The sequence below is a fragment of the Colias philodice genome, chromosome 10, assembly GCF_061535455.1.
Source record: "Colias philodice isolate Cphi_HAF_F1 chromosome 10, ilColPhil1 Martin Lab GWU primary, whole genome shotgun sequence".
NCBI lineage: Eukaryota > Metazoa > Arthropoda > Insecta > Lepidoptera > Pieridae > Colias > Colias philodice.
Genome location: NC_143095.1, coordinates 8262989 through 8290910, shown reverse-complemented (window position 1 = coordinate 8290910; position 27922 = coordinate 8262989). Strand labels below are relative to the sequence as shown.

At 34.1% G+C, this 27922-nt stretch overlaps 3 protein-coding genes across 8 annotated transcripts in view; 2 read left to right on the top strand and 1 right to left on the bottom strand.

Annotated features, from left to right (window-relative positions):
• Nucleotides 1-9: 9 nt before the first annotated feature.
• LOC149485321 (methionine aminopeptidase 1) lies at nt 10-20920 on the bottom strand. 2 transcript variants are annotated; one of them, XM_089700097.1, is made up of 6 exons: nt 20576-20920; nt 4869-5139; nt 4448-4619; nt 3697-3991; nt 3163-3299; nt 10-2295 (listed from the first exon to the last, which is right to left on the bottom strand). In XM_089700097.1, the coding sequence occupies exons 1-6, from the start codon at nt 20697-20699 to the stop codon at nt 2194-2196; spliced, it is 1101 nt and encodes a 366-aa protein (XP_089556223.1). In that variant the 5' UTR covers nt 20700-20920; the 3' UTR covers nt 10-2193. The 2 variants fall into 2 exon arrangements, with proteins under 2 accessions (XP_089556223.1, XP_089556222.1); XM_089700096.1 differs by lacking the exon at nt 20576-20920 and adding an exon at nt 5207-5446.
• Nucleotides 5944-19321, top strand: LOC149485322 (uncharacterized). Of its 5 annotated transcripts, none has more exons than XM_089700099.1 (7): nt 5944-6113; nt 6603-6786; nt 14967-15068; nt 16305-16544; nt 17312-17422; nt 17803-17847; nt 18125-19321. In XM_089700099.1, the coding sequence occupies exons 1-7, from the start codon at nt 6037-6039 to the stop codon at nt 18362-18364; spliced, it is 999 nt and encodes a 332-aa protein (XP_089556225.1). In that variant the 5' UTR covers nt 5944-6036; the 3' UTR covers nt 18365-19321. The 5 variants fall into 5 exon arrangements, with proteins under 5 accessions (XP_089556225.1, XP_089556226.1, XP_089556224.1 ...); XM_089700098.1 differs by lacking the exons at nt 5944-6113; nt 6603-6786 and adding exons at nt 8533-8770; nt 14640-14823; XM_089700100.1 differs by lacking the exon at nt 14967-15068 and having other exon boundaries at nt 5945-6113.
• Nucleotides 20921-25129: 4209 nt separating the features above from the next.
• The window catches only part of tok (tolloid-like protein 1 tolkin), a 68569-nt gene continuing 65776 nt past the window's right edge, over nt 25130-27922 (top strand). The window contains exon 1 of the mRNA XM_089700084.1: nt 25130-25202. The gene's annotated coding sequence lies outside the window, so the exon portion shown is untranslated. The remainder of the gene's footprint in view (nt 25203-27922) is intronic.

The window sequence follows — 27922 nt, the reverse complement described above, 5'->3', positions numbered from 1 at the left end:
ATATTAATATAACTTCAATAATTTGAGCATTTAATTTATTTTCTTTATAGAATAAGCAAACTATATGTAATATTTTAAGTAATATTGCAATAAAAACCAATTTAAATACACGCTTTTTATTTCACATCTTCGCTTTGTACACAAAATATTTATAGAATACAAAGTAAACAGAGCTTTAAACCATACAATTGAAAACAACACAAAATATGAACAAATAAAAATAGTTTTTTGAAACAACATTCACAAACTTGTAAAACATTCCAATAATAATAATTATCTACCGTTCTGTCCGCTTTTCTATATTATAGTAACATTTATTTTACTGGCTTGAATAAGGGTGCTTTTCCACCAATAATGTGTGAGGATGTGAAGCGAGGAATGTATTTGTAAATAACTAAGGATCGGAGTGAAAACCCCCTGTATATACTATCCAGGGGGTTTTCACTCCGAAGGTATGTTTCGCGCCGTTGCCGACTGAGTTGGCAGTCGAGCGCGGGACGTGTGTTCGCGTACCTATGATAAATCGGCGGCGAGTACCAACCCTAAGCTATTATAGCTATAGGCGATCTTCACACTGCCCCGCACCACGCTGCATGTTGCGTGACTGCGTGTTTAACGTTACTTGAAAGTATCTCCGCTTGTATAGAAAACACGCACAGTCCAACACATTGAAAATGCAACCACGCGCATTCATGCGGATCACGCGCATACACGCGGAGAAACATGCACACCCGCGCGTAGGTGCGGGGCGAGACGCAAGGTATGGCACACCGAATCCCGCAGTGCCGCGCGTCGTGATGCTCAGTATTGCACGACCACCACAGAGAACGGCGAATAAATGAGAGCCGCCGTGCGTGAATCTACAAACGCACCTACGCGCGTGAGTGCGCAAAAAACCCGCACGATGATGCAGATCTGCACTCCCGCAGGAACGCGCGTAGGTGCTTTGACATGCAACATGCAGCGTGATGCGGGGCAGTGTGAAGATCGCCATACAGCTAGCATTTATTTATGCCTAAAGTTGACTTTTGTTAGGGAGTGAACCTTCTGTATGTAGTACTATTATAATTATATTCTGTGGTATAGCTTCAAACGCTAAAGGCTTTAAACTTCTAACTAAATGAAGCAATATGATAGGTTATTTACAAACACATTCCTCGCTATACATCCTCGCACATTATTGGTGGAAACGCACCTTTAGGCATATAACTATTATAAAAAAGTCTATAAGATTACGCTCAACAGTAAAAAAATGTAAAAACTCTTATTATCAAGTCACTGGGCTTTAAGTTATTGCTTCTTATCACAAATTGAATAATAATTATTGGTATTTGACATATTGGCTTCTAATACCAAGAGTAATTTTATTTTAGTGTCATATAGGTATCGAGATATGTGTGGAAGTTATTTCTTTCTGAAATATTGCTGGTTTTTTAATACATATAATATATTTATAAAAAAATCATTTGTTCAATTTATGACAACAAATATATGAGAACATATGGAAAAGTAATGTTAAATTGTATGACATTCTGTAGAATTTGTAGATCTTTTACATTCAGATAATATTTTTGGTATTTTCAATATAGAATATACATAACTTTTTTTTTGTAATTATAATTTATATATTATGTAAAAATCTATTTGTAAGTCTATGCAGGTCTTTGCAATTTTAGTTTACTAGTAATAAACAGGCTTTTAAATTAATATTTTATGGACCATTTGTCTATTTATATGTATTATGCAAGGTCTCTAAATACTTAACAGAAACAGCAATAGGGTCTACAAAACACGGTAGATTTAATGTCGCATTAGGCACTCCTAAATGTTATTCCCCGATGGTTGATTATGTAGTTCATTGTTTCAGCATTCAAATTAATTATCCTATCACACAAAGAATTTAAACAAATAAAAAAGATTCAAAACATTTGAGAACCTCCTCCTTTTTTTGAAGTTGGTTAAAAAATAACAACTTTTTCTAGTGGAGTATACAATTACATAGTATTAAAATATAGAATTTGCAGCATTTTTTACATGATATAAATAAAAGAAAAACCAACTATCAAGCTGAAACAATCACTATCTTCCACCGGGACATAACCATTCAAGTGTTTGTATATTGTTTTATTTTATTTATTATTTTTTTTATTTATTCGTTTTCCTAGTACAGCATTCACAAACAAAACGCTAGCGCTACTTAAGTTTTTCCAATTGATCCATGAACCAAGGCCGACCGGACGCTCGCTGCGTGAGTATGTCACAACCAGTTTCAGTCACTAGAAGTGTTTGTTCAAACTGAAAATGAATAAAAAATATAGGAATAAGTTAGTTAAATAACTAAATTTTTATAACAATTTCAGCCCTAAATTGAATATATTATCTACTACATATTATTAAATTAATAAGTTTCTTAGATTTAGTTATAAATTATTACATGTATGTTACTTTATAAGGTAAACAGGTACAGTGTTGAAATTTAAAAAAAAAATAATGATAGAAGAGCAATTAGAAATAATAAAAAAAATGTCTGCCTACATTTGCAATAAATTGATAACATTTTAAAATTGTCTAAAATTCTTTAAACTTAGGGCCGATTTTTCAATGCTTGGATAAAACTTATCCGTCCAATAAAGTATTACACAATAATATTAAAATGTCACGTAAACTGTCAAATACGGGCAATAAGAATACGTTTTTAAAAGGGTAGTTTTATACATTATTCGACCAATAAGTTTTATCCAAGCATTGAAAAATCGGCCCTTAGTCCAGTTAAAGATTACTTAACAGAAAAATAGGTTTTATCCCGGAAATCCCAAGGGACGGGAAATATGGGCGATTTTCTATGACTACGCGAACGAAGCCGCGGGCGGAAATAAAATGGTTAGAAACCACAGAACATATAAAAGAAGTTAGAATGGCAATAATTCGCCGTTCCTATAAGAACCGGAGTCGTTTGTGGGCGTGGCCAAGTCCGCGCAAGTCTATAATATAATATTTGCAATTTCAAATCTAGCCAATCATAGCGCCGCGCGATCACGCGATTTAAAATGGAACGAATCATACGCATTATGATGATGTGAGCAGTGCTCATATCCTTGGCGCGTCTGCCCCGCCTACAAGGCCTTTCTAACCTCTTTTATATATTCTGTGTTAGAAACTCACTTGAGCTGATCTCGAGCCGTCAGCAGTGACTGCAGTCCACTGATCCGGCCACTGCTCGTCCCGCCAGCCACCCTCGTTGATCATCGGCTCTATTGTGAAGCAATGTCCCGGCTTCATCACACCAACTGCCTTGTTTTCTGTAATACGATTTGTATTTAATACATTTAGCATAATTTGTATTGTAAATAATATATAATGAAAACTTAACTCATTGAGCCCCGAACGGCCCGATCGGTCCACGACACAATAGATTTTCTATTGTGTCTGTGATTCCGGGGCCTGAGTTATTAATTATAATGTAAATAACAAATAAAATATAAATTATGGTGTGTCCCTTAGACACATAAAACTTGTGCAATTATTTTTTTATTTCAAGCAATAAAATTCTATGTTCGGTAAAACTCTTACACCTACATTAATAAAATAACAATAATTATGAATTTAATTTGCACGAAAAGATTTAACAAAAATTTGAAGTGTGATATTTTAGTTAGTAAAGATAAAATGATTAAAATAACATAAATAGTTGCTTACTAGCATAATGAGGAACATTCGGCGCTGTATGGAATAGCCTATGTATTCCATGACCACAGTATGACCTTACTACACTGAGTCCATTCGCCTGTGCATGTTTCTGTATCACATTTCCAATCTCCCTGTACTTCTCTCCCGGTTTAACGATAGCTATTGCCTTTTGCAAGCATTCATATGTGACCTGAACTAATTTTTGAGAGGATTCCGGAACGTTCCCAACAAAGAATGTCTCATTCAGATCACCGTGGAAGCCCCTGTGATAGACAGTTACATCTACATTGCAAAGATCACCGTCCTGCAATAAACAAAATGATCATGTATAAGATAAAAGGAGTTATTAAAAGTTACTGGACATTTTATTTTAATCCGTCAGTCCTCGGATCACAGACACAATAGAAAATCTATTGTGTCTCGGCCCGATCGGGCCGCTCGGTGGTCAATGGGTTAAGTAATTAAATTAAAATACTAGCTGGAATCGGCGGCATTCTCGAGGCACCCGCGCAAAAAAAACTATGTGCTAATCCATACTATGATATTCCTATGTACCAAATTGCATCAGACATTTTTTGTGAAAGAGTTACAAACATACAAACTTGCTTTCGTAATAATGCCGGGACAGCCAATAAAGTGTATAGAAATAACATAGGGAAATTTTTAATGTATGAAATGTTAGTTAACAATGAATGAATCCTTTCCAAGTAAGCATTTCAGTCAATTGTTATTTTTAAATAATATACTGTTATAGAAATACCTGCAAAGGACGGGTGTCTGGGATACCGTGACATATAACCTCATTAACAGATGTGCAACAACTGTTTGGAAAATTGTGATAGTTCAAAGGGCTGGGATAACATTCCCGTTCAATACATGCTTCGTGAACCACTCTGTCTATTTCATCTGTAGTTACTCCTACACCACACGCTCTGAAAAATTATTTCATTAAAGGACCCTCCCCATTGATTTTACATTGCAGGAACAATTTAATCAAAACGAAAAACCAAGATATGTTTTACAAAGATAAATATTGGCATATTAGTCTAAATAATCTGTTATCAATAAAAGTATTTCATGATGGCTTTTTTTTAAATACACACAAATTTCACTAAGACAATTTAAAGATCATGTTATAAGTATTGTAAATTTCCCTTAGAATAATTTGTAGTGCTACTAACTTGGCTGCTTCATCAAGCACTTCTCTTCCAAGGCGGCAGGCAACTCTCATGCCTTCTATTTCTTCGTCATCTAACACCTTTATTTGGCCAGACCCTTTAGCAGCGTTTTCCGATGCTGGAAATCCCGTTGGATGGTCGGCATAGTCCGGGCGGCCGATGTTTGGCGGCACAGTACGCTTAGGTCCAGGTGGGTATGGCCTCAGCTTCCCCGTAAACGGATAAGACGGCCAAGGATTATATTCTCCGTTAGATGCATCTGTATTTTCACCTTCTACAACAAAGTATCAATGAATTGAACTTCAGTGCTAGTCACCGAAACATAACCTATAAACACTCACTCGCTAAAGTATGGATGATTTTGTGAGTCTTCCATGATTTTTTGAAACAGTCTTGGTTGCAGAAAAAGGAACCTTGTATCCCTAATTTCACGCAAGTAGGACATTGCAGCTGTGCATTTGAAGTACAGCCAGGCGTTTCACACATTCCAATTGAAGCCATTTTTCTTAACTTAATTGATGGATAAATAATATTATATTAGTACAAAAATAACTAATCTGTGAAGGTGTTTTGAGTTGTGAGTGATGTGACTTGTGAGTTGAGACATTGACATTTGACAAAGGTACTAAACATAGATTAAACATCATAATAAATGTCCAAATTATGATGTTTTGATGTTTTGATTAATAATATATATTATATTTTTCAAATTACAAAAGATAATATTGTCGATCGTTAAGTACCTAAAAATATAGTTTCAAATTATAACAACAAGACGTAGTAGTAGTAACTTGAAAAGGGTATGTACATTTTTTTTGTCGATCAACTTCAGGGAAGGTGGTCGGATCTCAATTCAACTGTACCTAATATTATTGGACTACATTAGTCAGTTCGCTAATTACAATTTCAATTAAAATACCACATTAAACCAGTATTTATTGGAACACACTAAACGACAGCACTAAACGCACCTTGCGTTTTAAAAGAGTTATAAAAGTAATACAGCAAGAACTTTCTTCTTTTAATTTTTTATTATACACATTTCAGAATGGCAATACCAAAGTCAGGTAAATGCCAGAATCGCTTTCAGTCGGGCACGCTCTCGCGCCGAGTGAAGGTCGCTAGGTACCTGTACTACGTTATAATCTTTTGTTAAGTTTAATGGAACAAAATGCCTTCCTGTGTTTTTAGGTGGTGCACAAACTACACGACTTCTGTAAGAAACAAGAAAAACGTATCATTTCACACGTAAGCATATTGTTTATTAAAACAAGAGATGTAATGATGAAAATATGATAATAATTATAATACTTATGTATCTATTTTAATTTTATATTTGACCGGTGTTGACACGAGCGAGAGCGAGTGAAATAATATAAGTATCTTAGTTATATTATTTATCTTTTTTATACGCGTGAGAGAGACAGAGAAAGTAAGGCGCGGCCGAAGTGAAACCAACAGCCTGTTCATGCCAGGGCTACATGTGAAAATACAAAATAACCATACAATGTATCATATTCATGTTACCACCGCAACACGTCAGATACCTACATATAAGTATTGTAATAACCAAAAACCGTTACCCATATTTAGGGAAAATTTTAGAAATCATTTCTTTTTCTAAGAATAACGAAAAAAGATTTCACAGGAATATAGTTAATACTCATTACTCACTAATATAAATTAATAAAGTAAATACTAACAATATTACTTATCATTTGCATAAATCTATTTCAGTTTACCCAAGTATGGTCCAATGAAAGACACGTGGTTAAATGTAATTAGGAATCAAAGAAGTGAAGATGATTGGATGCCAACTATTTATTCTACAGTATGTTCCGAACATTTTCTGACATCTGATTTTATAACTACACAAAAGAATATGCGAAGACTAAAAAAAAATGCGGTACCTGTGATCAAGGTAAATAAGTACATAATACTCCATTTTATTATAATATTATATATTATAAACATTATTGCTTATTGATTAATTAAAAAGTACCTTGGATTGACCTGTATTAGAATTGTACCTGACTGCCTCCTTGGTATAGTGGTTGACGCGTGAGCGTATCACCGTGGGGTCCTGGGTTTGATTCCCGGTGGAGACGAAGAAAAAAAATGTCTTGGTCCGGCAGGACACAGAAGGTTCATTACCTACTTGCTTAGATCATTTATACTTGTACCAAAAGAAAATAGATCAGTGAAACAGATTTATGCATAATGCCTACGAATATAGAAATTAGAAGATAATGCCTGGGGAAGCCCCTTACCCCACTAGGGCACATGGGATTTCACTTGTATGGGGATAATACGAACACAACATTCAGCAAGTTTACTAATGCACGCATACATTACGTGCATAAAAATAATCCACATTTAAAATTACAGAAGACAAAAAAGGAATAACTAGGTAGGTACTTAAACTTATTCAAGGGAATATTACGTAATTCACAAACTGATTCAAAATAATTTAAATACGCTCATAAAAAATCAATACCTACATAACAATTCTGAAGTTTCCATTTTCTATTGGATTAGTTAATACAAATAAAATTATAGAGTAAAAAAAGTGAAATGATTAATGAAATAAATCTACATATGTATTAATAATAGCTTCTTATTTCTGATTGATATACCTATATAAAGGATCAAAGCAAAATGCTAAAAGTAAATGCTGTGAAGCGGCCGCGTTATATTCACAGTAACGTACGGTAACTTATAATTAGTAACTTTAAAAAAAAAAACTCAAGTATTACCCGAACAGATAGAGAATATATCTGTAAATGGTGTCCGCTCGCATGCGTTCTCGCTCACTCTCTATCGCTGTTATACTCACACAGTAAAGACTGCACAAAGATATAATTGAAATTATATTTTTATTAAAATCAGTTAGGATTCGCTTTCCGAGCTACTTGACGCACCGAGTTATCGTTAAATTCGTTCCGTTAAGTCCCTGTAATTTTGTTGTTTTCGTTGATATTGTTGAGTTTGATTGTTATTTGTTTGCATTCCGTTTGATTGCGTGTTTTAAGTTATTTATTTTATACTAGCTTTCCGCCTGCGGCTTCGCCCGCGTTTTCAAAGAAAAACCCGCATAGTTCCCGTTCCCGTGAGATTTCCGGGATAAAACCTAGCCTATGTTACTCGTGGATAATGTAGCTTTCGAATGGTGAAAGAATTTTTAAAATCGGTCCAGTAGTTTATGAGCCTATTCATTACAATCAAACAAATAAACAAACAAACAAACAAAGTTTTCCTCTTTATAATATTAGTGTAGACTAGTGTAGAAATATTTTTGACATTATTTTCTCCATTATTGGTTATTAATATTAAAAAAGAATTAATTATTATGTAATTATTTCCCACTTAAGACATGTGTTTTATGGGCACCGATTCCTTTACCTTTCCAAAAGAACCAAACAAAAAAAATATGTTTGAGAAGTTGTTTTGCCCACCGTACCATAAGTACCCGCCGCTATTTTCAGATCTATTTTCTATCTGTTCGCGTTATACTGAATTATCGCTGGAAATGTAGAATTTATTCTTACTTAATTATTTTTAATAATGTCTTTTTCAATACTACATTATATATATACAATAAGTATATTATTACTAGTACTAAGTAGTTACTATTTAGTAGTGATGTGGTATAGATAAAATATAGTACGGGTGGCAACCCTATCTGTCAGTGGCACGTTGAAATGTGGCTTATTAGCCTGAATTGACTTCAGTATCGCCATTCGCCATAGAGAGTATCGCGTTGGCGTTGCTGTTGTCAACGGATACACATCACGTGCCGAATGTTAATTAAACTCAAAAATATCGAAAATGCCGTCGTGTGTCATGAGATATTGCACAAATTATACAAGCAAAACTTGTAAACGTCAAGGAATAACATATCATTCGTAAGTTTACTATTTTTTCTTAATTATTTGGACAAAATATTAAATACATATATACAACTAGTAAAATAATATTGTGGCGTCAGAGAAGAATGAATGCAACAACAATATGCTCATTCTCAAGAGCGAAAGAGATAGACGTCATTACTATTTTTTTTTCGTTTATCATCAATCATGGCAATAAGACTAAACTATTTGCCAGTGTCTCATTACTAATTAATTAATTATTGATTAATTAACGCATAATGAACAGATAAGTAATTGCCTGTTGGCAGGTAAGTATGTACTAATGGCGTATGTATAATAATTAATTGGCGTATGAGTTCCGTAAAAGATTTCATTTTCACTTATAATTTAAACGATCTCTTCAAATACAAAATGTAAAATGCATATTGCCAAGGGTGCTTCAATAATAAAAATCGAAAATTTTTGGGCAATTGCAAAGCATTGTTATTTTTCAACTGGTCATTTTTTGGATGTCAAACATCTAACTATAAGCGCAAGCAAAACCGATTTCTGGCGTGCCAAGCTTACCGTGGCGCCGCACCGGGGCTATAGCCTATAGTATTATGATGGTATATATCAACGATATAATATAGGTAATAGGGCGTAGATACGTTATCTGCGCTCACGAAGTGCCACCATAAATTCGGGCCAAATGGCCCGACTTTAATTAGTCGCTCCGGAAGCGTCGTTGTAATTGGTCGCGTCTTGTCAACAGTCAACTCTCGTCTCGTGTGTGCAAGCACTATTCTGTACACAGAACAGTAAAGTAGATAGAAGTGTGATGTGGGCGTGGCCCACGTGTCACTTGTAAGGTAAGATCACCTAACTTGCTCTCATTTGTGCGCAGAAAAATATTCGAGTCGGTTGTCAGCTGTCAAACCTTTTTTCCGTATTTATTCATTAATTAGGACGTGTTGTTCGGTATAAGAGTGCAAAAATGATAGCAGACGAAATAATATCAGCAATGGAGGCATTTCATGCCATCGGTAAGTCTTATTTTTATTTATTTTACATATAATATTTTATGTTATATCTTCGCTTGTAATTTGTCAAAATTGTATACAAATATCTAGTCAAAATGAACCTTAATCCGTAAGAAATTAGTACTATTATAGATTGAACAGCAAACAAGAATTTCTGGAATATTATTGCAATAAACAAACGAATGTCGCTTTAGTGATGCTTGTGGCGCATATCGACAGTATCGATACTTTAGAAAAGACAAACATTATAAATATTAAATTTTATTTTATTTTTCCTTAGCTTTCATTAGTCCAATTTATTTACAGATTTCCCAAAGAGGCTAATTTAAAAGAGAAATGGATAAATGCAACGTGACGAGTTAACTGAATGCCGAACAGCACTAAGCAGTCTAACAAAGGCCATCGATACAGCAAACCTACGGCAGTTCCAAGATTTAAAATAATGCATATTTTCTGTTTGTATTTTGTAAATATAGATTAATACTATTCTATTCCGTTTTTTATTTAATAATAATAATATAAAAAGACGTACTTAGTAGTAATAAACATACTCCAAAATGTGACATATTATACTATACTCGTATAATAGAAATAAAAAAAATACACAAAAAATATTTATTTGTGAATTATCGATATCTCGATATCGATAACAAGGCTGACATCCCTCAGGGCATAGCATCAGATAAATATCAAGTTAATGTCATTAATGTTGAGTGACACAAATTTCAACCTTATCTCTATGTGTTGAGGTTCAAAGTTATATCTATCGAAAACTAACGCCCTCTGTTGTGGAGTAGCTGAATGTTTTTCGAATTTGGAATTTCTGTGCAATGAGAAACAAAACAGCTAATATACCTAGAGATGTTATACTAAAATAAACCGTAACATGGTGCGTTAGGGTACATATTGAAATGCTGAATTTATAACCTAAGTCAGTTTTTACTCAAATTAAGCTGTCCAATCAAAGGCATAGTTTACTTGTAGTGTACTGTATAACTATCGGTTTAAATGTGTGGGTTTGGCGACACTGGTTTTCATACTAATTATGACATTATCGCACTTCTATTTGTTTTTATTGTTCTGTGATTCTGTACAAACTATTTGACAAAGATTTCTATAGTCAAGGGATCACTCACCTATAAGTATTACTGTTTATTCAATGTTTATTTGATATTTAATAAACAATGTCAAATCACTAAGTATTGCTCACTATACGAGTGCGACAGAGACAATAAAATATCTGTCAGATGGATATGTATATCTCTTTTTTTTCGTATAGAAACTAGCGTGCCATCTCTTTCTCGACTTTCAAATGCTATACGTTTGACATTAAATTATTATGTTTTATAAGTGTGCGTAACCGGAGCCATAATTTTTCGAATGTATTACTTGTACATATTTAACGCATCTATGCCTTTTATATTATATAAAAAAAAAAAAAATAATAATAAAAATCTTTATTGACATAATAATTGTACAGGTCTAGATAATGAATCCTTCGACTCCTGAACTAGTTAAAACTGTGTCTCAGGAGCCAGAGGCTTCTCCCAATATTGATCATAGTATTATGTCTATAAACTAAACTAAAAGCTCTAGAATAACAAAAATAATTTGGAAAATCCAAAAGTGCACGCCTCATAATTTTTTTTTAATAAATATTTATTAATTATTATTTTTGTTTATTTAATAACAATTAAACCACATCGAATCAGACCCTGAAAAATGAAAGGGTTCTATTCCTGAGCATACTCAAGCGTAAGAGAAAAAAAAAGACTCGATTAGTAAAGTATTTCGGTCGCTATCGTGTTAACAAGAAAAAGGATCCGCACATACAGACACACGGACGTCCAAGACAGAACTTTTTTAAACTGTTTTTTAACTAGTTTAAATAACAAAAATGACATCAAAAATATCATGAATGTTAAAAATAGTGTTTTTTCTTAATATGTGTGTGTATGTATTATCTTACAAGTGCAATGTATGATACATAAAGACATTTTAAGTTTGAAAAATCAGATGTTTTGCGCGAAGCGACAGTAGTACCCACCTCAACGCTTCGCTTATGAGGCGTGCAATAAAGACAAGGTAAGTTAAATTTATACGTAAGCGCATTTGTGTATATCTAGATGAATGTGAGTGAGTGTGTGTGTATGTGGGTGTGTGTGGGTGTGTGAGAGTGTGTGCGTGTGTGCGTGTGTGAATGAGTGAGTGTAGTTGTGCATAAATGTTGTAATTTATAAACATTTTCTGTTGATGTGATTAATTATATACAATATTTTTTTCTATCTATACTATGTTGTTAAAAGATCCCTTAAAATTATATTGTTGGTATATATAGGTACATTATACATAGTCAATACATAGTCTCTAAACAGTAGTGTTTTCATTAAATTTATCGTACCATGGACCTATAAAAAAAGACGGACGGAATATCGCCTTAGGGCGCTTGTGCACTACAAGGAATTTTACTGTCCGGCATTCCGATTTTTTACGGTCCGGTGTGGCATGAAAAAACCGATGAATTGCTTGTGCACCTGTCCGTCTTTACTCGGATCAGTGCGGTACAGTTCAAGGAAGTATGGCGGTATAATGCTATCATAAATGATTGTTTTCGCATTTTACAAGAAACGAGTAAAAATATAGAAGGTGAAATATTATATTACTTCGTTATAATAAAAAGTAAAGTTCCGTAAGAGATTTAAAATGCGTGTTTCACTTATTTATTTTAATCGGTGACGAGGAGCTAAATCTATTCCCACTTGAACTTTAACTTACCAACACTTACTTAGATAATAATTATAGGTCAATGCTTGGTCAATGTACCTATATAAAATAACAATACCGACTTCTCAAATCTCATTGCCAGCTAAAAGAAAGTAAAACAAGAGCTTGCTTTCAATTGGCATATGCAATAAAAAGAGTAAAATCCAAGCAAGTGGGCACTCGAAAACAATTATACCTACAGCGACTCGTAAACTCAAAAAAACCATCCGGAATAGGGAAAAGTAAAATGTCGGACAGTAAAATTACGTAGGTGCACAAGCTAGTATTTAGATTAATGGCGTGCCATACCGGACCGTAAAAAATCGGAATGCCGGACCGTAAAATTCCTTGTAGTGGACAAACGCCCTAAGCATTCAGTGAAGCCTAGTAATGGCGGCAACTCATCCATGTGTGTGTGCCAGATTGATTGTCAGATGCAGTAAAATTACCCCACACTTTTGTATTTTTATTTTTCAATTTATTGTAGATTTTATGTGTACTGTAACTGTTAGAACTTATGCATAAAAGTAATTACTATTTAGCTTGGACGAATCAACCACTGGACGCGAAACTAAAGGAAAATGTATGAAAACTTGTTCAACCAATATTGAGGGGAGGAGAGGTAATGTCAGTTTATTAATAACCAAACAAATAGGATATGACATAAAATGTTTCCCTGTGGAATGTAATCCTCTGTGTTTTTTAGGGTTCCGTACCTCAAAAGGAAAAAACGGAACCCTTATAGGATCACTTTGTTGTCCGTCTGTCCGTCCGTCCGTCCGTCCGTCCGTCCGTCCGTCCGTCTGTCAAGACCCTTTTTCTCAGGAACGCGTGGAGGTATGAAGCTGAAATTTATATCAATTACTCAGGTCTACTGTCCCTTGAAGCTGTGAAAAAATCAAACTTCTAAGCCAACGCAATCAAAAGATACAGCCGTTTATGCCGCAAATTTTCGACACTTGCAAGGGAATCAAAACCTACAGGGTGCTTCCCGTGAACTCAGAATCTTGAAATTTGGTACGAAGCAACGTCTTATAGCATAGATAAAGGAAAAATTACGAAAACCATAAATTTTTAGTTACATCACATAATATATATTTTTTTTAATAATTTTAAACTTACTACACATTTCCTCATAAACGCGTAGAGGTATTAAATTGAAATTCATACCAAATACTCAGGTCTATAATACCTTTAAGCTGTAACAAAATCAAACTTCTATGTCAACGCAATCAAAAGAAACAGCAATGTACGGAACCCTCGGTGCGCGAGTCCGACTCGCACTTGGCCGGTTTTTTATTTTAAATTGTACTGATGCGACACCATTTAAGCACGCAAGACGGCATTTTAAATATTTTTAGTCAAACAGAGACGCGGTTAATCAGTCGGTAACTCACGACGTAATAGTGGCCGACTAGCTTACTATGATGAGAGTGTGTGCGTGTTCATTGTCTCTACATGATAGCTAGCTTACTACGGTGGTTTCATTTTGTTTGTTCGTAAAACGGCGTCCGTCTTTTTTATAGGTCCATGTATCATACAAAAATATAATGTTGATTTTTAACATCTGCCGAAGGCCGCGTTTCCATTAGCAAGTAGACTTGCAAGCTGCTGTCAGACAGACTGTCGGACATTTCTCGCGGAAGTTTTCTTTGGACAGGCGGTCTTAAGTAGACGTCCCGTGTCCGTGACGGCTCACATTTTTTAAAATATTAGAATTGAAATATGTACAAATAAAAAGGTTCTATGACTGTTTACGATAAAGTTCTTGTCAATATTTTTTATTTTGGTACCTTTCACCCAACCTTTTATTATTTACTTATTTATATAGTTACAACAATATGCGCTAGAGCCAGAACCGTCGTTTCAGCGATGTTTTAGGGACCCGTTGCCCTAATATCTTAATATAAATAAATCTCGTGTCACAATGTTTGTCCTCAATGGACTCCTAAATCACTTAACCGATTATAATAAAATTTGCACACCATGTGCAGTTCAATCCAACTTGAGAGATAGGATAGTTTAAATATGAAGGTACCACGGGCGAAGCCGGGGCGGACCACTATAAGTACAATGAATTAAAAATATGAAAATCAATGTAAGTATTAATTTATTTCTAGATTTCCAACAAATGAACTAAAGTGCCACCAGTGGGTTGAAATTGTCCGCAAACAGAGAAAGGAAGAGTTCTGGAAACCAAATAAATCAAGCAAAATATGCTCTATTCATTTTAAAGACGAAGACAAGTACACATCTGACAAGGGAAACATATATTTAAGAAATACTGCGGTTCCTGATTTGGATGTAATTTTATAACATAACTACCCACTATTTCCGCGTAAACATAGATATTGTTCTCTGTCAGGCAACATGTTTTTTGTAAAGTTTGCATTTTCAATTTTTATAGTCGCTGCATATTTTTTCTTAATTACGGAAAAAAATTCCAGTTACCTAATGCACATTCAATATCTGGCAGACCTAACAGCCTTACTCAAGAAAATTCGTCTGATTTTGAGTCATTCTTCGATACCCCTCAAAAAGCTGCACGAGTAAGTATTCAGAATATTTTTTTATAAAATATAGGAAGAGAAGAAACAAAAGGTTACAAAGACGTATAGCGCATTTGAGTGAAATATTAAAAAATTAAGAATGACATATTTGATGACTATTAAATGAATTGAGTCTGAACGAAAGCACTATTAGATTATTGCATAGCATATTCGCAATTACTTCAGATTTTTATTCACCAGATGTGGATAAATAATATTATGTGAGCCGATTCTTTCAAAAAACTCTGGCACACCCAAAATGTATTGGGCAAGTTTCAATTTCACCAGAATGAACTGCGTAAGAATTTGATTTATAAAGAAGAGAATTAATGAAAATTGAAGTCAAATAATGATCTGCACTCTTGTAGTTGACTGGGAAAAAGACAGGTGGATTTCGCCAATATCGGCAAAGTAATTGTAACAGAAGTCTTTTAACTGCGTTTATTGAGGACTGGAAACTTCCTGTAGGATATGTTTTCGTCGCAACTTTTCACGATTGACAATTTGAAAAATCCGAAATGTTTTAAAATAACATTTGTGATAGAGAAGCAGCAAAGCTATTTGACCCCTATCACTTGTTTCTCTTAGGACGCTGCACCTGTACGCCTATATAATATACTAGCTTTCCGCCCGCGGCTTTGCCCGCGTTTTCAAAGAAAAACCCATTCCCGTAGGATTTCCGGGATAAAACCTATCCTATGTCCTTTCTCGGCTATCAAAATATCTCTATACTTACCAAATTTCATGCAAATTGGTTCAGTAGTTAAGGCGTGATTGAGTAACAGACAGACAGAGTTACTTTCGCATTTATAATATTAATATCTAAGGATTAATAGTATGGAAGTATGGACTATAGCCAATTTTATTTGTCATTTTTCGCTCACAGCCAAGCACACAGCAATTGAATAATTGACATGATTCAATTATCGTTTTTCTCTTTGAGGCGTCAAAGAGAAGATCATAATGTAATGTGCCGTTTTTTTCTAAGGTTTTTTTTAGATCGAATGTTGTGTTCGTATTTGGTAACCTGTCTACACCTTTTTACCTATTTATATCATTGCTATTAACTATTAAGACATGCTGAGACAGAGACAGACAGAGAGATACAGAGGCGCTGAATCGATCCTATTCGTAAGTTGGATCGCAAAGTATCTTCTTAAAACATAATTGGTATCTACGCGTTCCGTATATAATATTTATGTAACTTTTGATAAGTCGTTTTATGTTTCATTACAGATTGAAAATGATACCGACAATTTTGTTCAATTTAAACTCGTTGGAGGAACATTGAAGATAAAACCGAATATTATAAATCCTCATAAATTCGACTGTCAAAAGCCGTATGAAGAACGTAGTCGAATGGAATGTGGACAAGTATTAAACAAAGAGGTATCATCATCTTCATCTAGTGAATCGCTTTCGTGTGAGCGTTTTGCATGTGATAAACGCATTAAAACAGAGGATCCAGTACCAGAGGTTAGTACCTACTTTTACAGAATAAGTACTTACAACACAAACAAACACGAAAATATTATTAATAAATACAGTTAAGTAGTTAGAAGGCGTGGAAACAGCAAAAAATTCACTTATTTTACTAGTTTTGACTCAATTTTCCATGTATATTGCAGATACAAAGCTATTATGCTATACTAGTTAATTCAGAGAATTTTAAACTTAGGCAGTTTAATAAGTCTGTTGAAATATTATAAAGAAATTATAGCATTTATTTAAAGTGAAGTCCCGTGTCCCCTAGTTGGGTAAGGGGCAGATGCATTATGCTGTTTCACTGATCGATTTTCTTCAGGGGCAAGAAGGTGATCAGTTCTCTGTGTCCTACCTGCACATCGAAACATTTTCTTCTTCGTTTCCACCGGGAATCGAACCCTACGCTCACGCGTCAACCACTGTACCAAGGAGGCGGTCAAAATCTAATATCTAATATCTAATATTCTATTCTAATATATGGATGTATGGATGTATGGATGTTTGTTACTCTTTCACGTAAAAACTACTGAACCGATTACAGTGAAATTTAGCACACATATAGAGGGTAACTTGGATTAACACATAGGATAGTTTTTATCTCGGAAATCCCACGGGAACGGGAACTATGCAGGTTTTCCTTTGCAAACGCGGGCGAAGCCGCGGGCGGAAATCTAGTAATCTATAATATAGTACATGTTCAATTGATTTTCTTGTGAACTAAATCAAGCATTACATTATTTATTTCGTTTAAATTCCAGACCCATAGTGTATATATAAAAAGATCACCCAGTGACGACGAAATGGAGGAAGACAACGATGAAACTATAACAATAGAGACCAGTGTTCCTGGTGCACCTGAAAATGTATCTGTAAGATTAACTTATTTCACTAGTTATTACTTCATGTTTGAGCCTGAATATCCAATATTTTTTTTTTGCATATAGTCATTTAACAAATGACCTTAAACTCACAAGATGTGTCTAAAAAACAACATGCTATTAAGTGCGAACACGGCAAATTATTACCTACTAGCGGTCCGCCCCAGCTTCGCCCATGGTACATATTTCGCAATAAAAGGTAGTTCTTTCTCAGGGTCTAAAGATTATCTGTGCCAAATTTCATCAAAATCGGTCCAGTAGTTTATGCGTGAAAACCATACATACATAATTACAAACCTTTCCTCTTTATAATATTAGTATAGATATAGATTTAATTGATTTTAACAATAATTTTATCGTTTTCTTTTCAGATATCAATTTCGGAACCGGTTGATGATGGAAATCTATCAGATTCTGTGAGTTTATACCTATTATGAATTTGAGTGTAGGGAATAGGTATAGATAACACAAAGGCATTAAAGGGCCGAAATTTCAAATTGTTTAGTTATAAGAGCCTATGAGCCACTCTATCCCCTCTGTCGTCACAAAATTCGATTCAATAGTGCCTTCCGTTGGTCTTATTAAAACATTGTCCAGTTGTGAAGGCGGTTTTTAGGTTTTTGTCCAAAAATAATTATATTTCTCTTAAAAAAAAGATACCGCTGCTATTATTCAAGGAAATTTTTTTTTCAGGATTTAAGTTGTTCTGATGTAGATGAAGCAATAGAATCGATAAAAGCATCAATTATGCGTAAAGAGTTAAAAAAGAAGTCGGAACTGCTCAAAAAAACTCAAAATAAAGTCAAATCACTTCAAACAAGAAATCAAAGGCTTTCAAAAAAAGTTGCTTCCCTTCAGACTATTGTGAAAACATATAGAGAGGGAAAATGCTGTTGTCATGCTAAAATAAGCGATGACAGTGACAGCAAGTGATCTTACTATTATGTATATAAAAATAAGTCGGGTTTTCCTTCCTGACGCTATAACTCCGGAACGCACGAACCGATTTCCACGGTTTTGCATTCGTTGGAAAGGTCTCGGGCTCCGTGAGGTTTATAGCAAAAAAAGGTGGTGGCGAAACGGAATTCGCCCGGTTTGCTAGTTATGTAATAAAATATAATAATGTGGAAAATAGCGCCATTTGAAGCACCACATTAAAGAAAAAAAAGAGCGCGTGTGCCGAGCACACATGTCAGATATGAAACTTCTTTGGCAAGATTAGAAGATACCAAAATCGTCGCCTTACTCCATGACGTGACGTTATTGCATTGACGCGACCCTAATCTAAGAAGAGCCGAAAGAAGAAGTTTGACTTCTAAACATTTTCATTCATCTTTGACTGGTTTATTTTAAAAGACTTGCGTAAAATGTCTCTTGGCCAAATATAAGGTCTATCCTGATTTTTTGATATAAGTATATACATATATTGATTGATTGATATTTAATACTAAAATGCAAAAGTATAATTTAAATATGTAGGTATAGGTATGCTATATGCACATTAAGCATTAATTTTAAGTCGAAAGAAACAAGAAAAGAGAGTTAAGTTGCATTACTTACTTTTACCAAGCATTCGAAAATGTCATCTTTTAACAGATTTATCGTTAAGTTCGTAGTTGAAAAATATGTTTATATAGATTTTAGCACATAATAGCTGATACAATACTGTATGAATTCCCCAATTCATTCAAGTAACCCCCCGGTTACCATGATGTTTTAAAACAGCATTATTTCCAGTGAGGGAAAGAGACGGCACTAGACGACTAGATGATATAGCTGACATTTTCCAAACTGGAATGAATACTGCTTTAATACGTCATGGTAACCACACCACCTGCGGATGTCAATCTACTTTAATGTTTATAATAAATACTATTGAGTTCACTTAAAGTGTAGTTTTATTCTAAAATTTTTGTACTCTACAGTATAGCGTACCTATTACTAAAACTTCGGATAAAGGTATCTCCACTTCAATCATTCTCTTATTGGTCTGTAATAACAACAAAAAATGACGATATATTCTTTCAAATTAAGTAACATATTAAAGACAGTTTCAAATTTAAGGTGAAATGGTCTTTGTGGGAAATTCAAGTAAATAAAGTTTCAAAACTTATTCTCGACTAACATGTGAAAATGTTGATAAAAAAAAGGGGAATAACAAAACGAGCGACTGAAAATAAAGTGAGCGACTGATTATGAGATACTGATTTAATAATTTGAGCAGTATGAATTTGAGTAATCGACAAATAAACTAAACAAGCAACGAATATTAGTTGATAATAAAATACAGATTGAGCGTACTAAAGGAGGATTGTGATAAATCCATTTGATATATTAGAATTCTAACTGTGTGATTACATTAATATATGAGCGACTAAATTACTAGTTGAGCGAATAGATTACTAAGTGAGCGACTAAATTACGCTCATCTAGAGCGACTAAAAACACTAGAATAAATTGTTCAAATAGTTATTTGATAAAACTTTCAAAAACAAATTGAACTGATAGTACCTACTCTGTCCATTATAGTATTTTTCAAAGTGATTTTTCTATTCGAAATACCTCGATTAAGATAAAATGCCACTCAGTATAAATAAATCATATGCCAAATAATGAATATAACACAAGACGTAATTTTGTCACTCAAACAATTAATATTAGGTCGCTCAAATATTATGAAGCTGCTCATTTTGTATTTTATGTAACGCAAATTAATGTTTGTTAGTTGCTGATCTATTAATTTTTCATCGCTCGCAGTCAGTTGCTCACTTAGTAATTCTGTTACCCCAATTAATTATTTTTGATAACTAAAACTTTAATTTACAGTCACTCGTTTAAATACTACCCTAAAAAAAATATACGAACAACTTTTCTACATCATTGTCATTTTAACTTTTGAACTTACGTTTTGCCGAAGCTTGTTTTTAAGTTACATCGAAAAGTAAATCGATCATGAAATAAGGAGAACAAAATAAAACTAATTTCTGAAAACGTGATTAACTTCCACATTATTTCTAAATGTTTATAAGGGATAAATTCAAATCAATCGTAATTCGTAACTTATGGAGCCTTGAAAATTCCTACTTCCTGTGTTTCAGGGTATTCTACAAATAATTAGATGTAAATTTGAAAAAAAACACTTACCATAGACTAAATATTTATGAAGGCGATTCAAATAACCGTCTGGTAAATCCGTGGACCTGATAAAAGCGTTCCTGGCGTGAATATACCAAAAATTAAATCCAGATATCAAATCTTGAGTGTTCATTGCACAATCAATTAATAAATTTTAATCACAAAATTCCATCAATACGAAAATTTTACAACGAATCTCAAATGCGTCACTATGACGTTTGGTTTCGTTTTAAAAGTGGTTCTATTTTTGTTGTGTTTATTTCCTTCCAGTAATATCCAGCAAGCCGCAGCCATGTATAAAATTGTTGATAAAAGTTTGTATTTATTAAAAACGGATAAATTTCTGGACTTACAGTTGATTTTAAAAATAATAACGCTTAAAAATGGTCACAAACTTAGTTACTGATGCGGGTAATAAAAAAAGATGTATGTATTTCTAACGGCAGTTAACAAAAGTATGTAACACAAACTTTACGCCCTTTGAATAAATTGAGTGTTATCGATTTGTCCATTGATAAGATTAGATGATAAGATAGATGAATCACACAATAGAGACAATTCCGAGAAAGCTTGTAAAATTGAAGATTTACATAGGAACAAAAATAAAAAAATAAACACGATTAACAACAAGTTCTACTAACTGGGTAATTTGTATTTTTAATTTTGCACGACTCATGATGCGACGCATTATAGAGCTTGATCCGATCGAAAAGATAAACTTAGGTGATAAAAAAATCTCGGTAACTATAAACTCATGCAATATAGTTGGAAATATTTTTATAATAACGCTTCAATTAAACAAAATATACCAGAGCAAAGCCGGGGTGAGCAGCTACTTGATAATTAATTTATATATCACCTATGTTATCATAATTATCTATTAACAATACGAGTATCTTACCATTTAGGTAGATAAATGTATTTATCTCATCGAAACGAACGCGCATCGCTCACATTACCTAGATATCCATGTACATTGTTTCACGGATCGATTTTCTTTTCGGGACAAGTAGGTGATCAGCTTTCTGTGTCCTGCCAGACCATCACCAGTTAAACAGATGTATCATGTATGCATAATGCATCTGCCTAATACCCCACTAGGCGACACAGGACTTGAGACTTCACTTTTTATCTAGGTACATTGTACATTCGGATATTGTCTTTAGCTGCAGTATAAAGGAGCCACTGAAGGGTGTTTAATGCTGAGCAATCGCGAGTATCCGGCCGACCATCGACTTTGTTGAGACTTGCGACGCTAATTTTCCGGCGCTTGACAAAGGAAATGCAACGGGCATTTCAAACTTCTTTGTGTTTACTCTGAAACTTTAGTCATTATAAGACAATTGGAGGGTGGGAAGAACCAATTATGGCGGTTTAATGATAGCTGCTATTTGGCTAGGTGTGGGTAGAGTTTAAAACTCGTGAAGGGAACATTTACATATTTAGCAACCTAGGTATATCATATCGTACTTATATTATAAATGCAATAGTTTGTGAGTATGTATGTATGGATGATTGTTCTCTAATACTGAACCGATTATAATGAAATTTGGCATACATATTGAGGGTAACTTGGATTAGCACATAATATGATAGGTTTTATTCCGGAAATCTCACAGGAACGGGAACTATGCGGATTTTTCACAGAAAAGACCTAACGCTAAAATCAAGATGTGAAGTCATAATATGATAACACCGCATTCACAAACAATAGACTAAGAAATAAGCATTCCAAAGCAAGTTCCATAATCCCAAACCAAAGGATAAACCAGAAATTATTACCTAAGCTATATAGATCTACTAAAGCTTATGCAACAAGGTCTGCGCTTAACTAGACTAGCTGCTTTAAGACCACTTAAGTCGTACAACTTACAAGAAATTTGTACGTTAACCAGTGCACCTGAGACCTCTTGAGTGAGGTCAACAAGATTTCCTGTGTACTCCAATAAATTGTATGCTACTAACGATATTTTTAAATAAAACTTTCGGGCTTCCTTTGTCCATGTTAACTTTTTAATTGCGTTTTCTGTTCTCTGTGGAACACTGGATGTTTAAAGTATGGTGAACTTTTAATACATTGTTAAAGAAAAGGACAAGAATACATGTAAACTAAAATTGTAAAGTTGGATAAGAGAGAGAGATTTAAAATATTGTTATATCGACGATGAAGTATCAATACCTCCTAACTAACATTTTAGCGATTTTCGTTTTATAGCATTTTCGTACTTAAAATAGAGTAATACATAGGCCCATAAAGGTCATTTCTCTGTAAACAGTCAATTTGAGCAAATATTAAAGTGTAGCAATACCTTATAACAAAAGTTGCGTCATTTTTTCTGGCAATATATTCTAACTACACCCTGACCCGTCCGCTCTGTTTTTAAGCACGCTTTCCTTGGGCTCATTTATAGTTTATTCCTGGGTTAAAAGTGGTGAGTTTGGCATGCTTTCAAACCAAGAAGAAAGTATCCTAATAGGTGCTTCTCCATCAAACTCAACAAACCATCGAAAAATTGCCATTCTTGACGATTTTTAGATGCTTTTCCAAAACTACCATCGCATTATAAGCGTAAAGATACCAAGAAATTGTTCGTAGAGTCAATTAAATTACTAAGCATTGTACATGATACTGGTATGACGAAACAGCTGCTGACCTGACGTCTAGCACTTTTGTTTCGTTTGTAATTAATTACCTGGAAAAGCATTGTGTTAGCCAACAGCTGCCTATTATTATATTTTCTGACGGATGCCCTTACCAAAATCGCCTATTTTGCGTGAGAGATGGAGGTGGGGGAAACCAGCTAAAACTGAAACCACCCGAGCACATGAAGCCAAGCAGCTTGTGAGGGCTGCCGAAGGCTTCAGGGAGGGACCCGGGAGACCCCAGGTGTCTTGCCCTGTACTCCGCAACCCCCGTACATTCCATGATGACGTGGGCTGCCGTATCCTCGGACGCCATGCATTCTCTGCATAGCGACTGTCTGTGATCCCTAAATTAAAGAGATGTTTGTTGAAGAGGCCGTGCCCTGTGTGGGTCCCTGTTATTACACGTAGTTGCACTCTGCGTAGGTTGAGAATTCGACGTGCAAGTCTAGAGTCAATGTTTGGAAGGGCTTCTCTGGCTTGCTTGCCGTCAGATCTGCTTGAACATTCTGCTTTTTGTGCAGTGCTAGTGAGCTGGGTAATCATCAGCCGGATCCAGCTTGCAGGTAGCGGTATAATGGGAAAAGGTCCCATGACATGACCAGTGTTTGAGATGCCCTTCTGGCTAATATTCATTGTAGTACTAGGGACTTTTCCAGATCACATACCCTAGTTAGGGCTAGGTGACACTCTAGAATTAACCCTGAAGTGATTTCATGGCTTTTGATTGCCATGAGTGCTGCTTTGCTATCCGATAGGATCCGAATCAAAAAGTTGTTACATTCCTTTTGATTATGGCTGAAGCTGCAAGTAGAAGTCCTAGGCATTCAGCCTGAAAGACTGTATTACGGGGTCCCAAGGGGTGTGAGATGTTAATGTTTAGGTCCTCAGAGAAGACCCCAGCACCCTTGCCATTTTCAGTCTTGGACCCGTCCGTGAAGATGAGTAAATCTTCGACGCTGTTGTGCTCTGATGTGTTCACGTAGCTGTATCTTATATTTCTTGACTTGAACGCCAACTTAAGAACAAAGAAACTTACGTTCCAAGTGATTATGCCACTATAACCAAAGCAGCAAGAAAATCTCGTCCATATGAAGTTGAACAAATTGAAATAATGTTTTATATTCAAATCACTATCTTCGAGCATAATCACGTGTAGTGACAGGCTTTTAAATCAAAATTTTACTATTGTATTGATACAAAAACCTAATATTAAAATAAAAAAAATGTTGTAATCTTTAGAACAATTTCTTCTAAGTATATTGGCAATAAATTGTATCTAAAAAATACGGCTTTCTGTTTAAATACAATTACAAGCAATATCTAATATCTGCATGTTTTTTTTAAAAAGCTTTGAAGTTACATTTAATAAATGATTCCATGATATCTTATATCCTTTGATAATGAACGTAAGCTAAAATAATAATTAAAAACAGTAACGAAAAAGAAATAAAACGTTTTTTTTATCTACTGAAAAATGTAGTTTTTGTAGTTAGCATATATTGACACTTCATCGTCGATATAGTAGAGGTGCTTTCTCTTAAGTATTTGTTTGGATACAATATGTCCAGAAGCATTATTTTTTAACTGTGACGAATGATATCATTTTGCCGCCCATTACGATACAAAAAGAAAAATGAACAATATAAACTTTCAGTTTCCGTGAAATAATATTCGCACATGATTCATTTTTAGTCATACATAAGCCGATCTTCTTGGTTATAAGGGTCAATTCACAAAAGGTTCACACCTAGTACGAGTACTTCACACTCTAGCATTTTTTGTTCGTGTAAGCATAGCTTGCTCGCTTGCAATCGAAAGGTTTATCGTTGTATGCTACATGAGCATCAATGTAATGCGACATGTCTGCCATTTCGCCCTTAGTTGATAAAGCCTAGGGGAAGCTTGGACAGATCGTAGGCGGCATCCGTGCAGAACGGTATTGCACATCTCTGCCGGCAAAGCCGCGGGAAAAGTTATATTCTTGTTTTTGGTAAGTAATTTAAGATATTGTAGTTCTTTTAAAACCACTCTTTCAACTTTTATTATTACTTAACAGGTATTATTTTTGCATGGAATATTTTTGTGTTTTAATGTAAATTTATCTCGTGTTGATAAAACTTTTATCTGAGTGTTTCTAAGACAGTGCTTTTGATTTATTTATAACTGATTTCAAAAAAGGAGGAGTTTTTTTAATTCGGCCGGTATATTTTTTTTATTTTTCCCTAATTGCAGTAACTAAATAATATGATATTAGGGTATTTTCAAGGTTGGTTTTAAAACGATTATGCACGCAGACTGGTATTTTTTACCTATACTAGTACAATTTTATTGCGAATATTACATTATAGTATGTAAATAACTAATGTAAATATTAGTTTTACCTACCGGGCACCATGTAGGCCCAAGGTATTATGATTGATGCTTTATAAAGTGATAGGCATTTTCGTCACGATATATACCTATTGTTCGATAAAAATTCTATCCAAAATATTATAATCTAAATTCTAGGGTAAAATGGCTTTTTATTTATGAGAAATTACCACAAATATACGCTTGTATTTTCGGAATTTGTAATCAGTTTATAGACACCCAATCCATTTAAGGAAGGAAAATAAACTTCGATAATGAAGAACGTGATAAAATGTCAAAAGGGAGCTAAAAATAAACGCTGCAGAAACACTATATTTACTAAAAATGTGTAAATTTTCACACACTTTAGTGACTTTCCGCATGAGGGGTTAGTAAAAGAAAGAACTTCATTTACACCCTCAGATGGGCCATTAACCTTTCATTTTCACGAAGTATAGGAGAGGCTTTATCGCTTATAAAATAGCGCGTTCTATAAAGAACCGTAAATATGAGGAAGTACTTTAATAAACATTTCCTTTTGAGTTTCCTAAATTTTCCTATCGTAAAATATTATCTAGTGTGTATGAAGGTAAAATATTATCATATAAGCGGTCTTCTGTCCCGTCCATGGCATGGACATTGTATACCTTCAATCTTTTTTGGAAAATTACCTGTTATAACTTATAAGTGAAAATGGGTGACTGGGGTTGAAAGTTGAAACCGATCTGATTTATTTGTTATTTTTAATAAAAAATGTTATCTGTAGATATGGTATTTCGCTTTCTATGTGTAGGAACTAGGAACAGCGGTTTCTATTTTTACAAAAATAAATTAAGGCTTTATGTACTAGATATAATTCTCGGAAAACACTATATACCTCTTTATAGATACAAGGTACCTACATACATATAAAGTTTTCCAATTTAAAATACATGCACACATTTCCCAGACAAGGAGCGGTTAAAAACACACAATCACAACAAACGAAACGTCGCTACTACGCATTCGAAATGAAAAAAACTTTTCAATGTTGACACGCCGCGTGGGGAGAGTTTAGGGAGAATAAGTATGTAAGTAACAGATTTTATATGACGCAGTGTCTGCGAATTCGAATGGAATCGAATACAGATAAAATCGATTTTAACTCCAATCTTTCATCGGTCTAGCCAACTTCATCAATCAGCTGACTGTTTCATATTAATTGTTATGGCTACGATTGTTGGAAATAGAGGAACCGTGCATTAATCGATATTGAGATGAAAATGAATTACTAAAGGAATAAGTAAATAAAATGTTTAATGACAAACATTTTAGATTTAGAGTCATATTTTATTTCAAAGAATTTTACAATTCTTATTTATTTAATATATCTTTAATGCGTATACTTATTTAAATACTATCTATTTTTTACACAAATTAACGAATATTTATCCAATGATTAGGTTTTCTAACGTCACGCCTGCTTTAAAATAAATTCGTAAGTATATAGTTACAGTTAGGTAATTCCTATTACATATCATATGTTTGGTCTATTTGTATTCTAAATTAATGTTTGTTGATTTAAATCACTAATCACTGCATACCTAGGTACTCCTAGCATGGTACGCTATAATACGAGTAATATAATTCATTTACACAAACACACCGTTAACAATCTATCTATACGCAAACCTTCCCCGGGTGATAAGTCAAAGTCACAATGATTAATATTCCTTGGAAAGCCACATTTTCCCGTACAACCCTATGCAGAGAGCTCTCCACTGATTACTTGTCGCGTCTAGTGACTGCATTGTTGTTCTCACAAATGTCCGTATTCGTTAGAAAACACCTTAAGTTTTCTAACCTTATATACCTACAATTTCTAGCCAGTCATTGCCCATTATTGTAACAAATCCTGGAAAGCTGTTCTGAAATAGAACGTTGTGTTCAATTTCTTAGTGAATATAGATTTTATTGCTCTTCTATATTATGTCTTGGGATTCCCAATGGCTGTTGATAATTGTATTAAATAAGTGTATAAAAAGGTAACAATAATTTATAATAATGGCTATATTTTAGTTATTACAATAAAAACAACTTGTTTTCAATTATTTTTAGACAGTATAACAAACATCTTTCAGTTCAAATAGTTCCACATTGTTATTTCAAAATATCTCTCTAAAAAATCTACCTATTTGCAACATTGTAACTATCTAACTATACACAGAGAAGGTTTGCTAGTGAGATTATGAGATTTACTAAAAATATCAGTAGGTCATCAGTATTTTTAATAATCTATACCTATATTATATCATGTACACAAACATTTATTAGATGCACTACTTGAACAATACATGAATTACATGATGGAGCGAACTTTTT

What these genes read in the sequence shown, in the direction of transcription:
- LOC149485321 (XM_089700096.1), bottom strand. Translation starts at nt 5,366, where the DNA reads ATGGCTTCAATTGGAATGTGTGAAACGCCTGGCTGTACTTCAAATGCA. An exon ending in GAATGTTCCTCATTATGCTA is followed by an intron (nt 3,300 to 3,696) that starts GTAAGCAACTAT and finishes ATCGTATTACAG; the next exon opens with AAAACAAGGCAGTTGGTGTG. An exon ending in ACGGCTCGAGATCAGCTCAA is followed by an intron (nt 2,296 to 3,162) that starts GTGAGTTTCTAA and finishes ATTCATTTTCAG; the next exon opens with TTTGAACAAACACTTCTAGT.
- LOC149485322 (XM_089700099.1), top strand. Translation starts at nt 6,037, where the DNA reads ATGCCTTCCTGTGTTTTTAGGTGGTGCACAAACTACACGACTTCTGTA. An exon ending in CAGAGGATCCAGTACCAGAG is followed by an intron (nt 16,545 to 17,311) that starts GTTAGTACCTAC and finishes TTTAAATTCCAG; the next exon opens with ACCCATAGTGTATATATAAA. An exon ending in ATGGAAATCTATCAGATTCT is followed by an intron (nt 17,848 to 18,124) that starts GTGAGTTTATAC and finishes TTTTTTTTTCAG; the next exon opens with GATTTAAGTTGTTCTGATGT.